This window comes from Gallinula chloropus (genome assembly GCF_964237585.1).
Source record: "Gallinula chloropus genome assembly, chromosome: Z".
NCBI classification, from domain to species: Eukaryota; Metazoa; Chordata; class Aves; order Gruiformes; family Rallidae; genus Gallinula; species Gallinula chloropus.
Window position 1 is genome coordinate 43,517,248 of NC_140089.1, and position 26,440 is coordinate 43,543,687.

Sequence of the window (26,440 nt, forward strand, 5' to 3'; positions counted from 1 at the left end):
CTGAGTTTGAAAATTATTACAATGAGGTACAAAAGTAAACAGCCTTCTGAAAAAGCATATTGACCCACTGCTCCTGACCTGTGCTCGCAGAGGCTAAGAATCTGAAGTCTCAGTACCATGCCAGGTTTGACACTCCAGCAGTATGGATGGAAGTAAATACTACAAACAGTTACTTTTCTATGAATATTTTTGGTATTTAAATGAATAAAAAATAGTTTTGTGGGAAATTTTTTCCCATGTACAGGATTAAGCACCAACGCTGCCCAAAACCTTGACCCGCTCCTACAACCTCTTCAGAGCCCAGGGAGAATGGAAAACCTCCAAAGACTTACTCAAAGCACCTATGCAAGAATCAGGCAGCCTATCTCTCTCTCAAATGCTGTGTAATAAACCACAAGTTCAATTCCTGAAGTAAAATGGCAGGGAGTCCCCTTTCCCCCAGTATGTGGTTATTTTATAAAAACAAACATGAAACCACACATACCTGAATTCGGTAGAATTGGAAATCTTTTTTTTTTTTTAATATAGGGGGACAGGATAATGCCATAATTTGTAAAGGATCACTGAGATACTACACAACGTCAGTTAGGATCAAAGACAACAGCAGCATCAACAGAACCCCCTCAGAACCAGGGCAAAGAGTCACTTCTACACATTCCACTAAAGTCCTGTATAGATGAAAATGGGAGTTTGGGTGGAAGTTCATATACTTGGGGCAATTCTGACCAAATAGCTTGTTGCTGAGCAGGATCAAAGATCCTCAATGTTATTATTAAATTTCTACATCCATAGTAGTTTCTGTTATCTGATCTAATCTTATACAAGAAATGCATGATTTTGTTTTCCCCAGAAAGAAATCAGAGGAATAAATACAGGATTTAAGCTAGTTTCTTGCTTAAGCCTCTTTGCAATGAGAAACTAACAGAATTCGTCAAAAAATTACTCCCCAAAAGTTAGCTTTGTTACATTAAAAAAAATATATTCTCTTTCCATCTAAATTGTCAATATATGTGCTTTTGTCAGTTACATGTTGCTAATAAAAATGTAGTTATCCATTCCCTCCAGCTAAATCACCAGCTCTGCAAGTTGTTCATAATTTTTAAAAAATACTTACAAATTGTAATTTAAATACTTCTATTTTTTTACTCATAACCTCAGTATAACATATTTTTCATTTTTCTGTCTCCCTAACATCAGGAAATATTTTCTTTCTGTAACAATTCAGAAATTGTTGCGTGGATCTCAGCTCTCAGCCGGGGTGAAACCACGACACAAGTACATATTCAGCTTTTACTGAGCAGTATATTGAGAGAAAATAAGTAGAGTTAGCAGAAGATGCACAACTGAAACAGCACATAAGGTATAATTTTAGCGGAAAGAACATTTATGCCTCAGAGCTGATTTCTTCCCAGTGATCATCCTGGGATGACAGAGCTGAACACTGGCCATCACACAGGCTAGCTTCTTTTACAAACATAGACCATTCATCTCTCTTTGCTTTAAAATATGCAATCCCAGCATATGCTGGTTCAAGGAGCAGCTCTGGTTTTTCCTCCCTTATATGAAAGGGGTTTTGACGTTGTAGTGTTTCATTGGCCGCTTGGACAGCACGTCTCAAATTGTTCATGAACCTTTCCATTACACTCATAATTTTTTAAATTAAAATAACGGGGGGTGGGGGTAGCTTCTGTTCACTAAGTTTCTGTGCTACTGAGCTGCTGCATGCATTGACCATTGAGATCTTTAATAATTCGAAACTGCACTTTCAAGGAATTAGTTTACTTCTGAGGTAAAAAAGGAAAAAAGAGAAGAGAAAAAAAGGAAAAGTGAAAAAGGAAAATAAAAAGGAAAAAGGAAAATTAAATTTTAAATTTAAATTTAAAAAAGAAAAAAAAGTAAAAAATAAAAACTAAAATCTCCAAGGCAGAAGGGGAAAAAGGGGGAACAGAGTCACAGAACACAGTTCACAGTGTAGACATGAGAAATTGTTGGCAGAGACACAAGGGAAGCACTTGTGCTTATAAGGGGGCAGGGGAATACCCCAGCAGAACAGAATCAGAGAGTTTGAACAGGTTTTTTCAGAGACCACCCACACAGCAAGCTGCAGGGGATGCTGCTCATGTTCAAAGCAAGAAGGGCAGTCTGGAACAAGAGTAAGACCTTAAGGAGTTCTTTCAAACAAAGGAGATACACACACTTTGGACTGAAAGCCAAAGTTGCAAGCTGTGCCAAAGTTTGGCGCAACCTCAGACACTTCCTATAATCCTGATAAAAGTAATTTATGTCCCCGGTCAGCAAAGACCTATGAAGATGTACCTAACTCCTGAATTTGGTAACGTTATTTGTGTCCTTAAAATTGCCTACACTTTCAGAAATAACTTGCAAAATCAGATCTGATTTTGCTGCTTCTTGTGTCCTTCCACCACAGCTGTTTCTTCCAAGCCTGGCACAACTTTATTGCCTGATTTACAGCCCTAAGTACTCAGGCTTAACAGCAAGCTAGTAAATGTATGCTTCAGCGCTTACACTTACAAATGTCTATCATTGGAATAACCTCATTTCCATCTATTATCTGTTTGCAATACAGATGACTCAATGCCAGGTTAGCCAAGCCCTTCCCACAACTGCAGATGAAGGGTCAGCAATATCTATTCTTGCTCTAAGCAGGTTTCATGACCCCAGAAGTCATCTTGCTAACTGCCTAACCGTCAATTTATTTATTATCTATCTGAAGATGTTCAATGCGGCAAGAAAGCTTTCCCATAGCCAAGATTTGTGGTTTGTCTATGTAGTGTTATTCTCTTGTGTTCAAGTCACTTCACTCATTTTACTCCAGTAGCAAGCACTTCTCCCAGTGTGGCTGCAGCCTTTCCAGCTGACAGACACAGTCACCTCAAGAGATACCAGCAACGTTTCAAAAATTGTTATCTCAGCATGATGTCTAACTTCAACCAGACTCTCCTTCCCATGCCGTCATTCATACTCAGGTGCAGAATACCAGAGGGCAAAAGGACATGTTTACAGCATTCCTGGACTGTGTGCTCTCCTTCCAGCAGAGTTTATGAGTTTCTTATGCATATTATTCTGGACACTAGCTTTGTATTCTGTCTTTTACAGCAGATATCAAGTACATTGCAGAAGCACTACTTTCCTGCCAAAGCCCATGAATCTAACCTAGACACTAACTGCTACACACTAGCATGTAAAATCACAAATAAAATAACATATTTTTCCACACTTCATAGTGGCCCTTAGAAGAAAAGGCTAATAGAAAAAGAAATAACTACATTGTCTAAAAATATGTTGCTTGCCAACTCACTAATACTTGAGAAGTATTTTGATATCTTATATTTTTTTAAAAAACATCATTCCATTAGCTACTAATTAAATGCACTTGACAGATAGATCTTGGAGTTATCACAGACAGATCTCTGAAATCATCAACTCAAGGTGCAGGATTAGCCAAAAAAAGCCAATCAAATGCTGGGCATCATCAAGGAAGATATTGTGTGGAAGAGAGAGGGACACTAATTCTTGATGTAATCACATCTTGAATGTTTTACCTAGCTTTAGCTTCTGCATCCTAAGTATGGCATAGTTCAACTTGATAGAAAAAACTTTAAAAGCCCAAAAAACTGAAATGAGTGTGAGGACCAACCCCTCCCTTTAATGAGAAATAGTGACAGAGGGGACATAAGAGTGAGTCCTTGAGGGTAGTGGGAAAGGTAAACGGAGAACTTCTATTGGCTGAATTCTGCAATAGAAGAGCACAGGGAAGTCAGTGAAATGTCCTGGTTAATTTTCTTTCTTAAGTTTCTTTTCCTTCTAGCTAGTATAGTGTTGTGTTTGGGAGTTAGGATGAGATAGCACACTGATGTTTTAGTTGTTGCCAAGCAGTCAAAGACTTCTCAGCTTTTCATGTTGCCCTGCCAACGAGAAGGCAGAGATGCAAGAAGCTGTGAGGGGGCACAGCCAGGACAGGTGACCCAAACTGGCCACAGGGATATTCCATATCATATGTCGTCATGCTCTGTATAGAACTGGGAGGTGCACCAGGTGGTGGTATGCCTCACGAACTAGCTGTGTGTTGGCTTCAAGGTGGTGAGTGACTGTGCTATGCATCACTTGTTTTGTATGTTCTTCTGTCATTAGCATTACTATTACTATTACTATTATTATTACTGTCTTCCTTTGTTATCCTATTAAAATGTCTCAATCTCAATCCACAGGATTTACCTATTTTATTCTTTCCAGTTCTCTTACCTGTCCCATTGGTAGGGGAGTTGGGGGTGGGGTAGTGCGGCGGGGGGTTGGGGGGTGGGGAGGGCAGTAAGCAAATGGCTGTGTGATTGTTTTAGCTGGGTTAAACCATGACAAATCAGGAAATCGCTTAAGGCAAGCGACAAAAAGTACCACAAACAGCAGGCAGTGAACTAACTGCCTCAGGAGGCTATGGAAAAAAAACCCAGTACTATTAACTCCAAAAGAAGAATTAGACAAATTCATGAGCAACAGATCCAGAAAATAATACTAAAATGAATGGGCAGGCCCATAACTGTTAAAATTCATAATATAAGAAACTTTTTTGTGAATTCAGGTGAGGAGGAGATCATCTATTTGTTTCCTTGTTTCTCTGTAATGAGATGATTTTTTTTTCACACTAGCATAGCTTAAACACATCACAATATTTGGAAAACACATACCCATGACAATAAGCATAGCAATAAATGATGTTAGCACAGCAACTGCCCTTTCAATCCACCTAATCAGTCATAAGCCAAATTCTAGCAGACCTAGGGGCATAGCCATCATGACTTCAAAACATAATCTTCATTCAAACTCAGAAAAAAACTCAAAAATTTGTTTCTCTGAAAATGTCTAACACCAAAAGTAGTAGAAATTACCTTGCTAGCTGATTTGGGAGGCTGGAAGACTGTCCATGTGTTAAGAGGCACCAACAGGAAAACCCACCCTCCTTGTTCTATGCTTTCTGGAAAGCAGTACCAATGCTAAGGATTCAAACACAATGAAAGTAGCAGTACTCTGTAACCCCATCCTGAACCTATGTCCTTCCTAAGTCATCAGCAAAGCTCTGGATCCATAGCGTATAAAAACAAGCAAACAAACAAAAAACCCATATTCCCTCTTAAAGAAATAGGCCACTTTCTGCCCTGGGGTGGTGGTCAGAAGGTCACCCAAATAATACATTTCCAGTGAGCACAAATCTCTCATTTCTGTGGTCAGGATGATGACTGCTACTTGGATCTAGCAATATATGGGCTTGTCCTCCTGGCTTCAGAACTGGCCAGTGACTGGTGTATGGGTTTTCCTTGGGAAAAGGGAAAAGTGTGAAAAATTACCATGTGAGCCAGCTGCCTGACAGTACTGTCTATAGGGAAAAAACCCCAACATTTTACTGTTACACAAGAATTCATTTCACCGATGTATAAAGAGGACAAAGGAGTGGTAAGGCACAAGCTTTATTTTGTATACTGAGTGCACAAAAGCCCTGCCACATCACAGGAATAGAGTCACCTCTGCAAGCTTACACAACTGAACTGCCTCTTCTCAACTCACCTGCCTTCCCTTCAGAGGACCTCTGAACATGTAAGGTCTCCTTCTCCCACAGGAGTCTCCTGGATAACTTTTTTCTCCTGCCCTGGATGGCCTCTGCAAGCCTCCCAGCACTACGTGCTCTTACTAACAACTCTCAGTCATTTTTAAGACCTTTGCAATTCAATCTGATTGTGAGTCCAATACTATTAAACATACAAACTCACTCGCCAGCTGCCAATGTGGCCTTGAGACAGCCAAAACAGACAAGTGGACTTGTGGAGGGATCATAACACAGCAACCATTGTACATCTCAAGAAAAGCAGGGCAGGTTACCCCAGAGAGGCAGAAGCAATCCTTCATCATGCCTGGAACAGGGTTCAGCAGCAGAAGCCCATCGCATATTTGTTCATCTGTGGAAGGATGAACACACTGCAGGACTTTTAAACTTGCAAACAAATGGCTTGATATTCAAGTATTAAACACCAACTGGAGCACTCTCAGCCTCAACCAGCATCCCACTTGTGGAAGGAAAAACATCGAGCTCTTCCAGCACAAGGCCATATCACGGGTCGCTGTTTGAGACAGGCATGGTCCAGCATTGCATGCATATGGCTGCGTTGTCATTCCTCATCCAGGCCAGCTCACTCAGGGCTCTTGAATTTGCCATGTTCACATACTTTTAAATCCTTGTTATTTTATGTGACTTCCAGTTAAACATTTTTTTATCTGCCTTTCTTGTATCAAAGTACTCATTACACTGTTTTTCAACTGAGGAACTGCTTCTTGGATTAGGAAATATGGATTACAGAATAAAAGGGCATGATGGAAGTTAGTTGAAATAATCCATCTTTGGTTAATTCTGTCAGCTACTCACCCATGCCCTCTTCTAGGTCTGTTTTTTTCTACAGTAATCATGGATTACTGCTGATACAGTATTATCTGTAGCATTTTAGATCAGTCCTTTGGGACCACAAATGATTTTATATTCTCTCATTTTAATTATACATACACAGTATAATGTAGGGATTTGGAGATAAGAAGGCATGAGGCCTTGGGCTGCTGCTTTATTACATAAGAAAGAACAAACACTGATTTATTTAGTACCTAAACAAAAACTCTGAAAAGAAATAACACAGTAAAAATCTGTGCCCAAGTGTGACCAGCCTTTGGATCCATCCTTTCGCACCCCCTTGACTGTTCCCATTCTATTCACATGCAGCATCTCAGGCTTTCCCAGCTGTGGACTCTCCGAGGGCTCTGACCTGTGATCAAAGAATCATGAAGAGAGGAGTAGAGCCAAAAAAAAAATAATCTCTGCTCTCCAGAGAGTGTAGTGGGATGCTGTGTCTACTGTGGATTGAATGATCTCTGTAGTTAAAACTTAATTCATTTTCACTTTACAGGCTTGCATGCCATACCAGTAGAATAATCCTGACTACTATAGCAAACTCCAGAACATCCTTTTTTCTGCATGTAGTTACATGCACACAGCTAAAGAGAACCCTCTCTAACTATCGTGTTTTCTGGAAAAACAACTGGAATGCACCAGAAAGATGGGGGAGGGGGCAGTGAAGAAAAAAAGGAAATTAGCAGTTCAGGGCCTCTACCCCTGCCCCGTGTAGCGTCAGAGTGCAGAGCAGATGCTTATTTAACAAGAAAAAAAAATATATGTTCTACAGGTGTGTGTGGCAGGGAATGAGGAAGATATGAGGATCTGCTTGTCATGTTGCTACTGTCCAATTAAAAAACAGCTGTTACTCTCATTACGGATGTTCAGAGAAGCCAGTTAAATGCTGTTTTCTGAAACTGAAGTACTTTGCTCTGACTTCACATCATCTTTAAGTGCTAGATGATCAGATCTAGAAAACTACAAAAGAGCCTGTTGTCCTCCATATACTTATACATGAAGTAGAAGTCACATCCTCAGAGATGGCCACAGCATAGAGCAAATCACCTTTCACTAAGGTTGAGCACCTCTGTTTAACAGAATAGACAAACTGTTCAAAAATCCATATTCAATCCACACTGCAGTCACTGAGCTTCCAGTGCACCTGAAAGATATTCAGAGGCCCAACCATTTTAGCAAAATAATTAAATCCTCACCAATTTCTTGGCACAATTTTTTAAAAGGCGTTGGAAAACCTGTCTGATTCCTTCAACTATTAAAAAAATAATAAAGTTGTGTCTTCAGTCTTTCTCAAACACATTTCAAATGTGTATGGCCCCACTGTCCCACAGAGGAAGCAGTATTTCCAAAAATAAGGACAGAACTTCTAAATCCCTGTAGACACAGATTAAGGAGAGGATTTAAGAAGGTTAATAGTTGAAGTGCATTAAGATCCAGACTTTGTTAACAAGTCAGGTTTCACATAGTCTGTTCTTACAGAAACAAGAGAGCTTAAGGCAGCAGCCCCGATGGCCATGGAAGTTAACTTAGGAATTGCAATTCAGCAGGCGCTGGAGGAAACAGCAGTCAAGGACCAGGCAAAACCACCTCCTGCAGTAAAAGGCAGAAGTCTTGTCCTAAGTCCACAGAATTCCTTGCTTAGCAATAATATCTCAAGTGCCTTAACATCCAGAGGCAGGCACTGATTTTATTTCAAAACCATAGCTGTGGAAGTGGTTGTTAATTAAAACAAGGGAAGATGAAAGTTAAGAGGCTGGAATGGTACGATGTGGCTGACGATATTCACAGGCATCCTTAGCAGTGGAACGAAATTCAGTGACAGGCAAGTGTGTTGCTTGATTCTTTGCCCAAGGCTCTCCCAGCGTCTGAAAACGCAGTGTGCACACATTTCAAGGGTCTTACAGGGTTTTTTCTTTCTATAATGTCATGGACAGAGGGATGGCTTCAGCTAGGTAATCTCCATCTTCATTTCCTGAAAATAGTTCCACCTGTAAAACCGCAGTCTAACTCAAGGATTACAGTTCAGCCCAGCCTGCCAAAGGTAGGACAGAAATGAAGCAGCAGTAATCTCAGGTGACAAATACTCAATTTTCTTCCTACAAGTGGTGTCTAAATCCTGAGTAAGTATTTCTATCCATGTTATGCTATTGTCACAGAAATCAAACAATTTATCCCATGCACATGCAGCTTCATGTTCTGAATAGATTACGGTTTTTTGCATCATGGAAGAGCAGGAAAAACATCTATTTTTAACATCTGTACATCTCTTTGATGTCTCTAAGGTACCTCATTAAACATTTATTCCTATAAAGCTTTTACAAAGACTGCATCGATGATAAACCACATGGGGGATTTAGACAGGGTTAATTAATATTCTGAACCAAAGTGTAGTATGGCAATGTGACAGGATGAGTCTTACTGTATCTTAATTTCATTATCTAAATGGGCACTACAGACACCCGTCGGATTTTTACTCAGTTGAAGAAGCACAAGAGCAGCTCTGTGACATGCTTAGGCACAGAGAGTAGCAGAAATACAAAGCACTCTTACCCTGACTCAGATGACTGCATATACAGCTATGAAGTACAGATGGCTTTTAAATCAAAGGATGAAAATATTTTTTATTTTCAAATCAACTTAAGCACACATAGGAACAAATGTGATTGTCCAGTGAACAGAGCAGAGCTAAAAAATAAAAAATAAAAATAAATCTACCAAAAAGCCAATTAGCTATCATGGTTTCATGACCGCCCTCTGTCAAATACTAACTGACCTTTTTCTTCTTGAATTTCACCAATCATTGCAATTCAAGGAAAAAATTCAACTCAAGCCAATTTAGAGCTTCACCTTGAATGTGACCCTCTGCTTTAGACGATGAAGCAAATTCTCAGAGGCGAGTTACGTGACTATACTTCTCTTGCTCATTTCAGGACCATCTCCCATGCTTTGTTTTTGTGCAATAGACCTGGGCAGAGAATAAGCAAAGCTCTCCAAATATCAAGATTGGGAAACTATAAAGCTGATCAGATACAAAAAGGTATCATGTGCAGAAGGTGGACATATGAAAAGAGAAATTATTTCTCACTTTTAAGGTCTTAATATTATTAGATTTAATAAAAGACTATAAAACATTTTCCCTACAACAGCTTGATTTTAAATTTAATTTGAAATGTTCCAGCAAAGCCTAAAACATACTGACAGCACCATACACTTCAGTGATCTAGTTTCTAGGTGGTTTATATTTTGATAAAACTTCTCCTGGGAGGGTGTCCAAGCAGCTAAAAGGAAAAAAAGCAAAAACAAAAACAAAACCAACCAACCAACCAAAAAAAACCCAATTAATTAAGTCTTTTAAATGAGGAAGGTCTATACAAAGTTTATACTCTGGCTCATAAGAAGTAAAATATTCATCCAAGGACAAACACTAACGAATACAGAAAATCCCTTGATCTCCTGGTTTACAACCTGTTCACTCTGCTAAACAGTTTCAGTTTTTCATCCAAAATAAACAGCTATAATATGAACTGCATGTTCCAGCTGCTCTATACAAAGCACAAACCTACCATTCAGCAGAATGCTAGCAGTTCCTCAAACTTCCAGTGAGACAGGGGATAATGCCAACACTCCCATGCAGTGACTCGTGAGCACTAGAATTTGCAGTGCTTTGGGAGAGCACCGATGGACACTCAAGGCAACGAGTGCTCAGGCACTCCTGTGCTTCTGCAACATGCTACCATTACTTAGCAGCATGACCTGCTGACCAACAATGCGGTATGGTGTACGTATAGTCCTGCACAGCTGCTGCAGAGGTCAAAAGACCTGTTAAGTTCCTACATTTCCCTCTCCCACAGCATTCCCTAAAAAAAATACCCAGAATAACAGAATATTCACATGGGCTACCAGCAAGGACGGAACTCCCATTCCTTAAGTATGACTGACATCAGTGCTTCCACAGCATAAGCCAAAAAACTCCCCAGAACATCTTTACTTCAAAAATATAAATATATTGCACCTCTTAGATCAGTTTCCTAAAAGTCTGTAAGTACTTTAAAAATACTACATTTTGTGGTCCTAAAGATGCACAATAGAAAACTCAGTGATGCTACTCGCATTCATGTTGAAAAAGTAAAAAAGTGATTACTGAATTAAACTTCTTACATTATTTCACACACAAAAAAAGAAAAAATAAAAAAAAAAGAAAAAGACACAAAAGGAATTTACTCAAGACCACAATACTTGCCATTCACTATAATCCTCGCCCTGTCATTTCATTATTTCTCATTCTGAAAGTTCTTCAATTACATGACTACTTTTCTGTATATTATGGAAAAGTCCCCTTAGTCTGCTTTTAAAAATCCACTGGCATCACAATAAATAAATAAAAAAGCTATCGGTAGTGCAAATGTGCATCTACTCTAGTATTTTAGCATAAATGATGGAATCATAGATAGTGACAACCCTACAGTAAGCAACAAACTGCCTTATTTTGAACTTGTTAATGATGTACATTAAACGCACAGACAAACAAACAAACAAATACCTGGTGAGCTCTTCTTTAATCTTCAAGGGTTCATGTGGGTAGAATTTCACTCTAAAGCACATGGTATATGGTGGGTGAGCTGAAACATTATAAAGAAAAAGCATGAGAACCGTAGCAAACAAGTACTGCCTCAACCACTCTGAGTGGCCTCCAAGGGTCTTACAAAGCAGCCTGTGTGATGGCTAGCCCTGATACATCAAGCAGGGATTCAAAGAAAACCAATAAATATTATACATACCTATGAAAAGAATGTAACATATGAAAAAGAAGGCCAAAGCATAGGCAAAATATACCTAACCTAGGCAAATCAATTTATAAACACATTTTCACCTTACAAGACTTACTCCTTGAACTAAGAACTACAAAACACATTACTGAGGATGTTATTTTTTCTTAATTTTTTTTTGGTAATTGATGAGAAAGAGAGGGGACTGGAAGGGAGAGGAGGGGATGAAGAGAGAGGGAAATAAAAGGAGAAGGACAGTAACACAAATTATTTAAATTCTGCAATCAGTGCCTCTCTTACACTAATAAACACAGCTTTACATCCCACTGTTTTATCTTTCATAACATTCAAGATATTATCTCATCATAGTCTAGTGATCATTCAGTGATTACTGGAGGGACAAAAAGCAAATCAAAGACTATTATTCTAATCAGAGGCATCTTCTGATAATCACGTTAGGATAAAAGACATTTAAAAAACAAACAGAAGGCTTAAAACTATCACATCTGGAACAATACTCAGGTATGCAGAGCCCTCAGAGATGTCTGTAGACAAGTGATGTCCATGTTTTAAATGCCAGTGTGAAGTGAAAAGGAAAATACTGCATCTTCAAAAGGTAAATGGTGTAGCGAGAAAACCTGGAGTATTACAAAGCCATGGTAACTGACGGGTCCTGCCAGTAACACCAAGACAGAGCCCAGGGATGGAGCAAGCACCAAGGCAGAACTGCTGTCCAAGCAGCAAGGGCCTCAGCAAAGTAAGCAGTGCAACAATCCTCTACCAAAACTTACCAACACAGCCATTTTTAGATGGACAGAAATAGAGGAAAAAGCAACACTTTAGACAAAATGGGAACATGTGATCACTGTCATTATTTGGGAGTGTCCTACAGACCCAAGTGGAGAATTCCAGTCCTCCTTTTAAAATATTTAACTATGAGATTAAATTTCTGCATATTTTACAGATTTACAGATTCACAGATTCACAGAATTGTAGGGGTTGGAAGGGACCTCAGGAGATGATCGAGTCCAACCCCCCTGCCAAAGCAGGTTCCCTAGGTCAGGTCGCATAGATAGGAGTCCAGACAGGTCTTGAGTATCTCCAGAGAAGGAGACTCCACCCCTCGCCCAGGCACTACAACTCAACATCTGTAGAAACCATACTTTTAAAAAGTTGTGGGGATTTGTTTTGTTGTGTTTTGGTTGTTTTTAAATTAAAGCATTCGTGCAACTTGAATTCATAGTACGGTGCAGATCTGTAATATTCTAGTTAGTTTTAAAAATCCCTTGGTCTTAGAGATCTAACTTTCCTAAGTCTTGAAGAGATAGTGCTCTCCTCAAGAAAAGAAGAGCAGGCAGAAGAAAAGGGCAAAGAAAATTACAGAGAAAATGGAGGAACATAACAAGGGAAAACTAGAATTACATTTTGACTACTGTAATCACTATGCTACCTGAATATTTTACTATACCATCTCCTCAACCTTACAAGCTCACTGGCTTGTACACACTTCAAAATGAGACTACTTTGTCCTGATTCAACAATCATGAAGTTACTTTGTCCGCAGTATCTACCTGGATGCTGCAGTTTTCCAGAAACACATATCAGGGTAACAGATAGCTCACAGAGTCATAGAATCACAGACTTGTTTGGGTTTGAAGGGACCTTTTGAAGATCATCTAGTTCCAACCCCCTGTCATGGGCAGGGACACCTTCCATTAGACCAGATTGCCCAAAGCCCCATCCAACCTGGCCTTGAAGACTGCCAGGGAGGGGGCAACCTGTGCCAGGGCCTCACTGCTCTCACAGTGAATTTCTGCCTAACATCTAATCTAAATCCACCCACCTTCAGTTTTAGGTGATCAACCCTTGTCCAATCGCTACACACCCTTGTAAACAGCCACTCTCCAGGTCTCCCAGAGCCTTTTCTTCTCTGGGCTGAAAAAGATCAACTCTCTCAGTCTCTCTCTATAGAAGCGCTCCAGCACTGGTCATCTTTATGGCTCTCCTCTGGACTCACTCCAACACATCTCTTTCTTGTACTAGAGACCCCAGAGCCAGACACAGTGCTCCAGGTGGGGTCTCACCAGAGCAGAGGGGAAGAATCACCTCCCTTGACCTGCTGGTCACACTTCTTTTTACGTAGTCCAGGATACAGCCAGCTTTCTCAGCTGCTGTCCTGGGTTTGGCTAGGACAGAGTTATTCTGCCTAGTAGCTACTGTAGTGCTGTGGTTTGGATATAGGATGAGAGCAATGTTGCTAACATATTGCCAAGGACTTTTCAGCTCTTCATGCTGCCCTGCTAATGAGAAGGAGAGAAGCCCCCACAAAGCTGGGAGATGGCACAGCTAGGACAGGTGACCCAAAGTGCCCAAAGGGGGTATTCCGTACCAGGGCACTCAAGCATTTCAGGCCTTTCAGTTGGGCCCCTAATGAAGCTGATTGTCTGGAGTGGCTGGAATCCCTTTGTGCTGCACATCAAGTGCTCTCCTGCTGACTGGTGATCCTTCTCCTGGATCTCAGCATCCACCGCTGGCACTGGCATCAAATTTTTATGAGTGGATTGGATTGAGGTTCCCCCTCCCCTGGCAACTTTAGTTTAAGGAATCCACACCAGCTTGGCAAGCCTATGACCAAAGATGTTCTTCCCAGGCTCTGACTGATGGACCCCATCAGTCCCCAGTTCCATGTGAAGCATAAAAGTAACAGAAAATAAAAATGCATTACAATTTTCTGTTGTGGTTGGCATCTTTTGAGAGTTTGAGTGCTTCTGAAGATGAAGGACTATTTTCACCTTTCAAGACCTCATGATGCCCTTTTTTTAAGTACAGGCAGCCTCAACAAAAACTGCTGATTTCACATTTTTTTACTTGTTCAAGTAACTACTCATTTAAGACACAAAAAGGAATTTCAGATGAGATGAGGATGGAGAGATTAAAAATACAGAAAAAAGCAACAAATAAACAATAATGACTAGAAACAAATGAGAAGAATTGGAGGAAGAAACCCCCTCCTTAAGTGTTCTCTATGGTTGGTGTGAACATTAAAGGTAGACACATCCGGAAAAGCCCTCTGAAAGCAAGAGAAACCTTCAGACTGCTTTCTGTGGGCTTTGGCATCTTAGAGGCAAGCACAGCATTGTCTTACAGTGACTGCAAAGAGGCAACACATTGTCCTGTAATGGCAAGCTGGAAGGTAAAATGAATTTGATGTCCCAGAAAGGATGACAGCTTTGCAGAAATGCACTAAGGAGTCATATTACCAGGACAAAGCAATGGTCACTTCTCCACACCCTTCTAACAGAGCAAGGGAGAAAAGCTTGCACTTTCAGAAAACGGCTCCTCTTACAAAACATGAAAACAGAGCCAACCTGTACTAAATGAGTGAGAGATCTTCTTCAGCAAAAAAAAAAAAAAAAAAAAAAAGGGAAATTTAAATGTCCTGGCAGATTTAGAATTAGCTTGTGCTTGAAATAGGGATGAAGAAGTAAGAACAGCCAGAGCATGGCTCTGCAGGGCCCTAGCTACTGCAAGCCTACCACAAGATCCTAAAAATGTACTGAATTTTATGCAAATTTTAGGTTGTTAGTGAATCAATTGAAACTTTGGTTGTGGTAAAAATAAAATAAATATATATACATGAGAGTTACAGGAGAAGAGCCACATTCTGACAGCACAGAAAAATAAGTAACCGTGGAAAAGCAACAGCTGCCCCATATGCAAAGAGCATCATAGTGAGGAAAAGAATAGCCCACATGCAGTTAATAGCAAAAGTTTTAAGAGGAGATGTTTTCCTTGTAACAGAGACAGGACATGACAGAAGTACAGAGCAATGCGCAGAATATGCAGCAGATTTGACACGGCAGTTTGAAGCCCACTTCTCAAGCCCTTTCCTGGACTCAAGCTTCTGTAACTATATTCCTCCTGAGCAGTGCAAGAAGCAATACAACACAAGGCTGCTGCAACCCCCTAAACAGAGCTCCTTTCTCAGCAACACCTGTAAGGGTGACACAATCCCTATCTGCACTCTGAAATGTTAAAAAGAATATGATCCCCTCCATCCAACTGTTCTCTGGAGATAGGAAGGCACCCTGCAATTACAGAAGGAAACAGGATCCTCTTTTTCTGTTCCTCTTTAGCGACAAACAGCAAACACTTGAAATAGGAAGGAGGGAACCTCCCACAGCTATCCAATTTCCTCTTGATCTTAAAATTCATCATAAGACTAACGTTCCTCCAAAAATGCATTTGATGACATGTAAACATCTAGTAAGACCTTTGTTTTACGGATTTTACAGCACTGAAGAAACACATGTGAGAACCCCATATTCTTTCATTGACAATTCTCATAGTGGAAAGCAAGACAGGCAGTGAATTATATCAGCTCAATAGATGAGATTGTCAAGCCAGACAATTCCTCAATTCCTTGAAAGCAAAATTACTTTCTACCACTTACTCACACATTAAAGTGGAAACATTAACAACAAACCTTCAAAAACAGAACTCAATTTGCAGAAGAACATTTCTTCAACACAAAACCAGCCTGAATACAATCAGTTTTATAATAGCTATAAGCCTTTCCTTTCAGAGGGGTCCTTTATCTGTCAGATAAGGAGCAGCTGGTATAGTGAAATGCCCAAGGCTTTGTCAGAACTTCCTACCATCACAGGCTTTGCTTTCTCCCTAAAAAAAGATTCACAATTACAATAATTTCAAAGGACTTTAGCATGGAGAATAGTACTGACTGCAAAATCCACTGCAATAGGGTTATTAATTTGCCAGTTTATGTGCTAACAGCACATAAGAGGCAAAGGGAAAAGAAAAAATAAACCCATTTAAATTGTATCAAATGCTGGAACCAGTCATGATCTCCATCCTTGTGAAGGAACTACACACACAGCACACAAAGCTTCCAGGCAACTGATGGTTTGTTAAGGTTTATTTCAGTTGCATTTAGCTAAAACAAACTGTCTAAGAAGCAGTAAGGGTCTCCTAGCTAAACTCTAAACTTCTAACATCCTGACCAGAGGGATATGGGAGCTGCACGCTTTGGCACAGACACCAATGTGTAAGGGACTGACACTTGCATTCATTTTTAAGCAAAGCTCACCGAATCATAGAGAATGATAAACCTAAGAAAAACTACATTTGTATCACCATTTGCTTCATATAAAGACAATCTGAAACAACAAGAAAGAAATATATGTAAAAGTGTTTACAAAAGTTGGTGAAAATCTTTATCAAAGTTTTAGAAGTGTGAACCAAAGAGGGAGAAGGACAAAAGATCCTCAGCTGCCACTTTCAGGACTTGTTTCCTTGTTGTATTTAACAACCTGCTTTTCATCCAGCACCAATACGAGCTTCTGTAATAAGCTGTACTGGCTTTTTTAATTAAACGTGGAGCACAGATGGATACTGAAAGCCAAAAGCAGATATTTAAATTATCATCACAGCCCTGAGAATGTAACATTGCTGAAAACTTCCTGCATTTCTTGACATAACATATTATTCAAAATATGCTACCCTACCAAAACTTATTGATTATTTAAACAAAAAAAAAACCCTCATTACACTCAAAATTACGCTGGAGAAGAGGAGACTGAGGGGAGACTTTATCACTGCCTACAACTACCTAAAAGGAGGTTGTAGAGAGGTGGGTGTTGGTCTCTTGACCCAAGCAACAGGAGATAGGATGAGGTGGAATGGCCTCAGGCTGTGCCAGGGCAGATTCCAATCAGACATTAGGGAAAAGTTCTTCACCAAAAGGCTGATCAGGCACTGGAACTGGCTGCCCTGGAAGGCAGTTGAGTCACCAACCCTGGATGTATTTAAAAGACTGGTAAACAGGGTGCTTAGGGATATGGTGTAGAGGACAGGTACAGTGGGTCTTGATCATCTCAAAGGTCTTTTCTAACCTAACAATGCTGTGATTCTATGATTCTATGAAAAGTCTTCATGTTCACTAATGCTGCAAAAGGATCTCTAGGGAACCCCAAGACATATTCTGTCTCCATATACCTACCCCGTTACCAAGCTAATCAGCTGTTTATCCATACTACTTGCTGAAGATGTTTAAGACAGAACAATACTCAGAGTTTATTTTATGCATAAGAGATACCTATCACAAACCTCAAGTCATGGGGGTCTTCCTCATTTCACTGAATTGGTCATTGGACAACACAGGGCAAGGCAGATTTTCGTCAACCAGTTATAATATTTTAAGGAGTGCTATGTATCTTCTTGGGCCAGGGGTGGGGTGGGGTGGGGTGGGGAGGGGCATAGATAAAGAATAGACAGCATACAGATTAGTGCCTGAAGAATACAACAAAACTTCCTGCTTTCACTATGCATGGATTTAAGAGACTAATATTTGATTGAACATTTTTTAGATTTGTGCTGAGACACAAAAAAATAACAAAAAGTTTCTTGAAATTTAAGAATCATTTGAAAGTTCTGCAGGACCCTCTCTGAGTTCTTGCTTCCCCTGGTTCATTTCACCTCCTTTCACATTTTATGACAGCATTGGAGATTAAGGATTTATTTAACAAATTCCAATGGCCTGACACGTGAACACATCCCTTTCACATTACTTATATCATTTGAGATGAAAGGCAGCAAGAAAAACACATAAGTTTTTAACTCCTGAACATGAGAGAAACAGATTTGATTCTATTCCACTATCATGAAGAACAAAACCCGTACAGCTGGGTATTTCCCACAAAGCATGTTACTGGTTAGTTGCATACCCTTTATACAAAATAACCTTACAATTAATGAAAAAAGAGAGAAAATGCATGGGGAAACTCTGTTATTTACTTAAATCTCTCTTAGTGCAGATGTGACCAGTAGGATTTAAACTAGGACATTCCTAGACAGAAAATAAGGGGGAAAAAAAAGTAAGATGAATTTACTGTCAGTATTTGGGATGGAACAACAGTGTACAGAAACCACAAAAAAAGGGACAGAAAATCTGGTTTTAAAATGTCTTTATCTAGAACCACAAAGATGCAGCTACCTTTGGCAACCTTCCATAATTTCTCAACGTGCCACTGGAAGGAAGCATGGTTCTCACAGCTAGTGGTCACTGGCCACCAACTGGCTTCAACCAATGTATACAAGACTGGCAGCGGTTCAGGACATTTCTCAGAGACCAAAATTTCCTCTCTCAAGGAAAATTAGTGGTAAAAATGTTTACTGTGTATAGCTGTCTACTACAGTTTCTTCAACACGTCGTATACACAAATGACACATTCTATTAACAAGTCACTTCACTGCTTCAGATTTTATGCTTTCCACCTGCTACTAACTTCAGCCCCTGCTTGTCCAACCTGAGACTGTGAAGTTTTTCAAATTAATATGAGTAATGTCTTCCTCTGAGTCTGAATCTTTTAATAGTAAACTGAATATTCTTAGATAAAATAAAAATCAACCTTGTGTGCCTTCAGAAATTGTTTAGTGTCCTATGTTAATATAGCATATTTTTAGAAAAATAAATCAAGAGGTTCCCGATGTGAAATGCTTCCAAAAACATCCTTGAAACCTGTCGGAGATAAGATGTATTTTTGCCTCATCTACATGGATTCTGCATACCTATATAAAATATATATGTATCTCCTTGCTTTGTTTCCTTAACAGGTTACTGTAACAACTACAGACCTTCATCTATGACAAAAGATAGTTAAGTTAGACAAGTATTAAACAAGTTGCTCATGAAAATCCTGATCACATAGTTACTTGTACTTGGATGCCCTAAATGTAAGGCTGATAAAATATCTTTGATAGTGTCTCACTCTGTTTTGCTGTTGCTGTTGAGACCTTTTCACTGTGATAAATAACCTCACACTAGCTGCATTTTAATTTGTATTTCTACACATTCATTTTTCAGGCTTCTGAGTTCTGATTAGGATTCTAACCCAAAAGCCACACAAGTCTTCTGATGAGGCCATGGCATAACTACATTTATGGAATAATTCCATGGATGTAGTTATGTCATGGTCTCATCAGAAGAGTATCATCAATCCCATCAAAGTAACATCTATATGCTGATAAATTGGTTTTGAATAAATCAAAGCACTTTCAGTGCATCTGTTGGCAGAGTTCCTGAGTATGTTGCTATGCAAAGTGCAAAAAGAAGCATGAGCCCTTATGCTTTTTGGGTAAATGGAGTGATACCAATGCAGATTAGAGGACACTCTGAGGAAACGCCAGCCTACTTTTGATAACACGTGGGAAGGAAGAAAGAAATAGAGGTGATTTGTAATTATTACAGTCCCTCTTTTCTTTCTTCTGGCATTCTTGAGCTTATTTTTTACTGGGTAACACTCCAGCTACCTAAATACTAGATACAAACAGTTCACACTGAATATGCTAGATGTATGTGTCCATGCTTCTATAGACATGTATGCACAGGTTGCAATATATATTATTGCTGCATTAATTAAAGAGTTTCTTAAAGTATTCCAGGTATTCCAACCAACAACCAGCATTAACTGGTTTTACATATTAGACAACCTCTTCAGCTTCATCACATTTTTAAAAAAATACATTATCTCCCCCACAAAAGACACTTAGAAAAGATACTTAAAATATAAAACAACTGCATACAAAGGATAGGCGTGTATAGACAGACAGACAACAGCTCTTACTGCACAAGACACAACTCCCAGTGACCTAAATCAAGTATTCAGAACTGCCAAAAAACATTCCCTTCCGCTGATGGATATAAACTTCTGAGTATCAAAGTAGTCCTGTTTCCTGAAGAAGTCTTCACAGTTGGCCCGTTTAATGGAAAGGATGAGTTGTTTCAAAATTATTATTAAAATAAAGCATTCCTATTTTGAGGAGTCTTTTAAAAATAACAATTGCAATTTTCCACTTGTCTGTGGCAGGAGCTCACCACTTAAGCCATAGCACTTAAGTTTGCTGGACTGTAGCAGTGATCTTAAACCAATGCTCTGCATTAGGAAGCAGAAGGCAGCAGAAAGCAAGCAAACCAGAAAGACCAAAAAGCAGACTGCCACACTCCGTATTTTCATTGCCATCTCCCAGAGGCTAATTGTGTCTGACTGAAAACGAGAGCCAGAACTGTCCTCCCACCAGACCTGTCACCCCACACACATCAGCTGGCCTCTGGCTCTAGCCTTGAGCAGTAAGAGACAGCTCTTGACGAGCAGAGCACTGTAAGACAGTAAAATGAAGGTATTTTTAGGAGTCCAGATAGGAGATGAAGGGCCTGTTTGCACACAGAAACAAATGGAGGATATTCTAAATTACTGCATGGAAGCACAGTAAACCTTTGGCTATTTCAAAAACAGTTTAAAAACAACAGCTTTCAACACTTACATTTCATTTGCTTGAAGATGGATTTGTTGGGCTCAAGCCAGTGCTGGAAAGGCAAAGCAGAAACCAGAGGTTAGTACAGATCACAGTGGACAAACATCTGTGTAGATGTACATGGTACCAAACAGAGGAAGCTGGATTCTTGTCTCACTGAGACATACTTAACCTCAAAAAGCATGTGCCATAATGTTATAGCACTGGAATTGCTCTGTATAGGCACAGTCGATGCTACCACGGCTTGCAAGATGTAGCTTACATAAAAGTAAGACAACTTCAAAGGCAAATATAAAGGAGGCAGGCTCTAGTGATGAGTTTGCAACAGACATTTCAGTCTTATGCTTTCAGTGATTTTTTTTCCAGAGGAATGATCATACTGGACATTAAAACAGACTAGTTATAAATGTAAATATCCTCTGATCATTAACACTGTCTTCTGTAGCTCCTATAACTGAAGCATGGGTTAATAGTATATTCTCAGTCAGGACCCTCAGAACACAAGATACTGTTCTCTTCTAGAAAGACCTCAAAATATGAAGGGAAATAGAGTGCACTTTTCCATGAAACGTATATGGTATAGACAGTCAATGCACAACAAAGAGGTATGGATAGAATCACAGACTATTTTGGGTTGCAAAGGACCTTTCAAAGATCATCTATTTCCAACTCCCTGCCATGGATAGGGACACCCCCTCAAAGACTAGACTGCCCAAAGCCCCATCCAGCTTGGCCTTGAACACTGCTATGGAGGGGGCAGCCACAGGTTCTCTGGTTAACCTGTATCACTGCTTCACCACACTCATGGTAAAGAATTTCTTCATTATATCTAATCTAAACCTACCCTCTTTCAGTTTAAAGTCATTGCCCCTTGTCCTGTCACTCCATACCCTCACAAACAGTCCCTCTCCAGCTTTCCTGTAGCCCAAATTTAGGTACTAGAAGGCTGCTATAAGGTCTCCCTGGAGCTTTCTTTCCTCCAGGCTGAACAAGTCTAAGTCTCTCAGCCTATCCTCAGAAGAAAGGTACTCCAGCCCTCTGATCATCTTTGTGGTCTTCCTCTGGGCTTACTCCAGCAGCTCTATGTCTTTCTCATACTGGAGACCACCTCCAGGTAGGGTGTCATAAGACCAGAGTAGGAGAGAATCCCCTCCCTCAACTGCTGCTTTTGATGCAGCCCAGGATATAGTTGGCTTTGTAGGCTGCAATTGCTCACTGTGAGCTTCTCATGCCAGCTTTTTACTCAGAGGCATATCAGTTCGTGTATAACTTCCCAAGGAAATACTGCAATGGCAGGAAAACTTCAATTTATTATTCTCTTGGAAGATAGACTCAGATGCTTCTGTGACAACAAGCTAGGCTCACATTTTAGTTAAAGAGCCTTAGCACATCCCCTGCTAACACTAGCTGAACTGTTCAGGAGGATGTTTTGATTGACAAAAGAACATGCTGATATTCAAGTGCCACTTCTGACCACAGCCAACAGCATTTGTACTAGGATTTTTCCTGTAAGCAAAAAATCTCCACACTAAAATGAGATTTGTGCTGCAGAAGCAGCTGGTCCAAAAGCACAGTATTCAGCTTTAATAAGCATAATCAGCACTGGAAGGCCTTGCACTAAGGGGTTTCATTTTTAACCCTTTTCACTCTATTTCTAAAATTCTACAGTCTTCTGCAAAAAGAAAATCTAACCTTTTTAAACCACATCTAATACTTAAAATATCCTGCATTGGTTAGTATTTTTCCTGATAACTTACAGTAATTCTACCATAGAGAAAGGCATGGGGAAGGTATTTTATAGGGTCTGTACAGAAGTGACAGAAAATAGAGTTCAAAATATGAAGTCTCAAGAATTTACTGAAAATTAGGGGCAACTTAAATTATCTTTCTGGACCAGAGCTTTTCAAAAACAATTACCTTGGAAAGAACATTTTGAAGTATCTGCAGCTTGCATGGCTGCACAGAAACTCCTGTACATAGTTTACAGCAATACTGAGATAAGCACTACTTTGTGTTTCTGTTTGAATCTCAGTTATCACTGAGAGACTGATATGGAACCATGGCACTCAAAAAACAAGCAGAACAAAAATAATCAATCCCAAACTTCAACCAACAACAGTGACAACAGAAAAACAACCCCACACCATTTCTTCATCTCCTCCCTCTCCCCAGTATCTCTCTTTCTTTTTTGAGGAAATGAAGAAACATAATTGAGAAAGGAATGGCTGTTTCACCAACTTACCAGAAATATCTAGCTCATTTCATCTTTTTTTTAGATCACATGCATATATTATTTATATGTCTCGCTCTGAATAATGGGGGGGTGAGAGTTGTTCATAAAAAGTTAATGCAATTTCAGAAATTCAATACAGTCTGCAGTGTTTTATAGACATATAATCCAGAATTAATTCATGGATAGGAAACCAGTGAAGACATACAGATATGAAATTTACTTTCTGTAACATCTTCACACACCCACCACACCTCCACCAGGACCTAGGCAATCCTAGCTGAAGATTCGGACAGCAAAGAGGAACTTTGATAGTGTGCTGTGTTGTACTGTTACCAGGGAACTGAGAGTTAAGAGGTACCTCACTATTTTCATCTCGTAGTAGCACAACACAATTTGTTTGATATTTCATTCTGAAAGGCCAGGCTGAAATATTAGCACAGACCACATCAGCGTTTACAGCCATTTGAAAAAGTCAATTACCTATTCTAACAAAAAGTCAGGGGTAAAAAAGCCAATTTGCAAATATTAAATCCTCATCATGCACCATATGAATAATGAAAAAGGGGAAACATGGATTAAATTCCTCATGCAGTGCATCAAACCCCCAGGAATGCAGAATTAGATAACATATCCAAAAGCAAATGTGTTTCACTAAGACCTGCCTTCCGTGGGTTAAAAACGGATTGAAAGGATACTGAGCAATTAAGCAGTCTAGACTTTCACTGGGAAGTCAAGGAGCTGACAGGCAGTTTTTAGAAGCTCAGATTTCTGTGGTGACCTTCTGTTGGTGGAAGATTGCAATCCTGTAGGCAATTCAGCTGAATCTTCCAGAAAATTGAGCAGTTACTTTATAATTTGTGGAGATTTTTCAAAGACACAGCAATTAGGTGCTTAATGCTCTCTGAGTGTCAGGAGAAGATAAACACCTAGTCATTGCTAATACTTCTGAAAATAGCCACCCCTATATTTGTTTGCATATTTCAATTTGAGTTTTAGGAAGGATTTTCCCTTGAGTACTTATCTACCAGCCTTACAGCACTGACTGTTAATAATTAATAACTGTGCCTCATCTCTACTATAGAGCATTCATGCTATATTTATTCCAAGATTAATTAGCTGTTATAGCTAGGACCAGATTAAAGTTCCTATAAATTAATCTAAGGTCTTCTGCAGGAATTGTCAATTGAAAAACATCTGGCTTAGCAAAATGTTTTTTCCATATATCAAACTCTTTTTTTAAGCAATTTTGCTGAAAAAGAAACATCCTCAGATGAAAGAAAAATGTAATATTTCAAGTTAACTTGTCAGACCAAAATTTATGAGCATTTTAAATTTTCAACTGCAAAAAACCTGCATTACTGCTGTATGCCACAATGCCTTGCAGAAGTATACCATGGGTGTTTCCAATTCTTTCTTGTAAGGCTAACACCTCACACAGGACAAGCAAAACAAATCGGACATAAATTTGGAACCAGAGTCAAGAATCTTTGATTTCGCTTCTTGCAGTGAAATGTGCAAACTAAGGGGAGGAAGAAAGCATAACAATCACAGAATCACAGAATTACAAGGTTGGAAAAGACCTTTAAGATCATCAAGTCCAACCATTCCCATCCTATGCTAAACCATATCCCTAAGTACCTCATCTACGCTTTTTTTAAACACATCCAGGGATGGTGATTCAACCCCCTCCCTCGGCAGCCTGTTCCAGGCCTTGACAACTCCTTCAGTGAAGAATTTTTCCTGAACCTGCCCTGGCACAGCTTTGGGCCATTTCCCCTTGTCCTATCTCCTGTTACTCGGCTGAAGAGACCATTGCCCACCTCTCTACAACCTCCCTTCAGGTAGTTGTAGGTGGTGATAAGGTCTCTTATCATCTCTTCTTCTCCAGGGTAAACAACCAACCCCAGCTCCCTAAGCCACTCCCATAGGATTTGCCCTCCAGCCCCTTCACCAGCCTGGTTGCCCTTCTCTTGACTCACTCAAGGACCTCAATGTCCTTCTTATGGTGAGGAGCCCAGAACTGGACACAGCACTTGAGGTGTGGCCTCACCAATGCTGATTGTATAGGGGCACAATCACCTCCGTACTGGCCACACTATTTCTCATACAAGCCAAGATGCCATTGGCCTTCCTGGCCACTTGGGCACACTGCTGGCTGATAGTCAGTCAAGCAGTCAACCAACATCCCCAGGTCCTTCTCTGCCTGACAGCTCTCCAGCCAGTTGCCCCCAAGCCTATATCTTACCCAGTTTCATTTCTGCCTTATGTATTTCTCATTGTTGTCCATAAAGGTTGCTTTAGTTGGATGATGGCCTACACCCCCAAAACAGCATTGCTGTATGTAATGGTACTTAATGATCATTGGAAATCAAAATCATTCCTGCAGAACCATTACTGCATTTCCTTGACGGAACGCTCGCAGCATGGCTGCTGCCCAATGGAGAAGACAAGACTTTGATCCTAATCCAGCAAACACCTATTACCAAGGATCCTAAGAAGGGATTTGTGTTCAGCACTGACAACTTCTAATCTCTTTTGCCAAAAGAGGTTTGGGTAGCAGCTGGGTATCTAGACAGTCAGGCAGATGTTCCCACAGAAACTGAAGGCAGAGACAAAGATAAATAGAGGTCCTGAAGGTCAGTCATGGGATAGCTACTGCGTCTTGGTGTTTCAAGTGCCAGTGGTGAGTAAGCAAACTATCACTGATAACGCTTTTGGTCTTGGGATCCTAAAATATGCTGAAAATTGCTTTCTGACTAAGGTTTCACTGTGACTGCATGTTGTGTTTCAGACTAGTGCGATTTTTACTTTGTAAATACATCGCTCACCTCTGATAAGCCTTTAAGTGGCACTGAGTAGTCATTAGCGAGGCCAGGTGTGCTCTTGCTTACCTACAACTGCTGAGCAGCTGATGTGCTACCCACGGCCCACAACAAAAGCTTGGGATAAGCAAGGACACCATGCAAGGGTAAAAGCACCACTCCACAAAGCACTGATGTGCTTTTAGTAAGGGCACTTCAGCCAACAACCTCTTTCAAAGTCATTTGCTTTGAGAAGCTCAGAAAGGACTGAGACTGATCTCAGTATGCAGAGGGTTAAGGGTTTCAGAATAAGAAGCGAGGAGGAAAGAGAAGACAATGTCTCATAGCTATTCCTACAGCCTTTGTAAGGAGTCAGGTGTCATTAAAATCTCCACACTGTTCTTCCTCTACACTACAACAGCAAGTCTACCATACAAAGATTTGGTCTCCTTTTTCCATGGATTCCTTCACAAGACTGCCATAAATCAAACTCACCTCCTAAAAAGCTGCCAAGCTAAAAGCAAGGGATTAGGACCTCACCCATGAGAAGCCCAATGATTTCAATGAGAAGTCTCTCCCCTCATGCAATTAAAAAAAAGGCTTTGTAACTCCTGTGTTTGCAAGAGAAGCAGCAATGGAGGGACAGCCAACAGTAGCCAAATGCTGTGAATATTTAAATCCCCCTCAGCAAGCAATACTCAGTCAAGTGCTCAGATGTGCACACAGTAAACCAGCATTAGAAAAACCTGCAGGTGTCACAAGAATACTCCATTCAGGCAAGGACTGGATATGAAAACTTTGTTTAATGCAAAGAAGAGCTGGGAAATGGAAATATGCATTGAAGCAG

General features: G+C 40.0%; 1 protein-coding gene across 1 annotated transcript in view; it reads right to left on the reverse strand.

Moving 5' to 3' along the window:
* Positions 1-26,440, reverse strand: part of FRMD3 (FERM domain containing 3) — a 147,747-nt gene that overhangs the window by 43,662 nt on the left and 77,645 nt on the right. Inside the window, exons 3-4 of the mRNA XM_084278938.1 lie at positions 20,569-20,611; positions 11,004-11,082 (exon numbers count right to left, since the gene is read on the reverse strand). Coding sequence (XP_084135064.1) covers positions 11,004-11,082; positions 20,569-20,611 — 122 coding nt within the window. The remainder of the gene's footprint in view (positions 1-11,003; positions 11,083-20,568; positions 20,612-26,440) is intronic.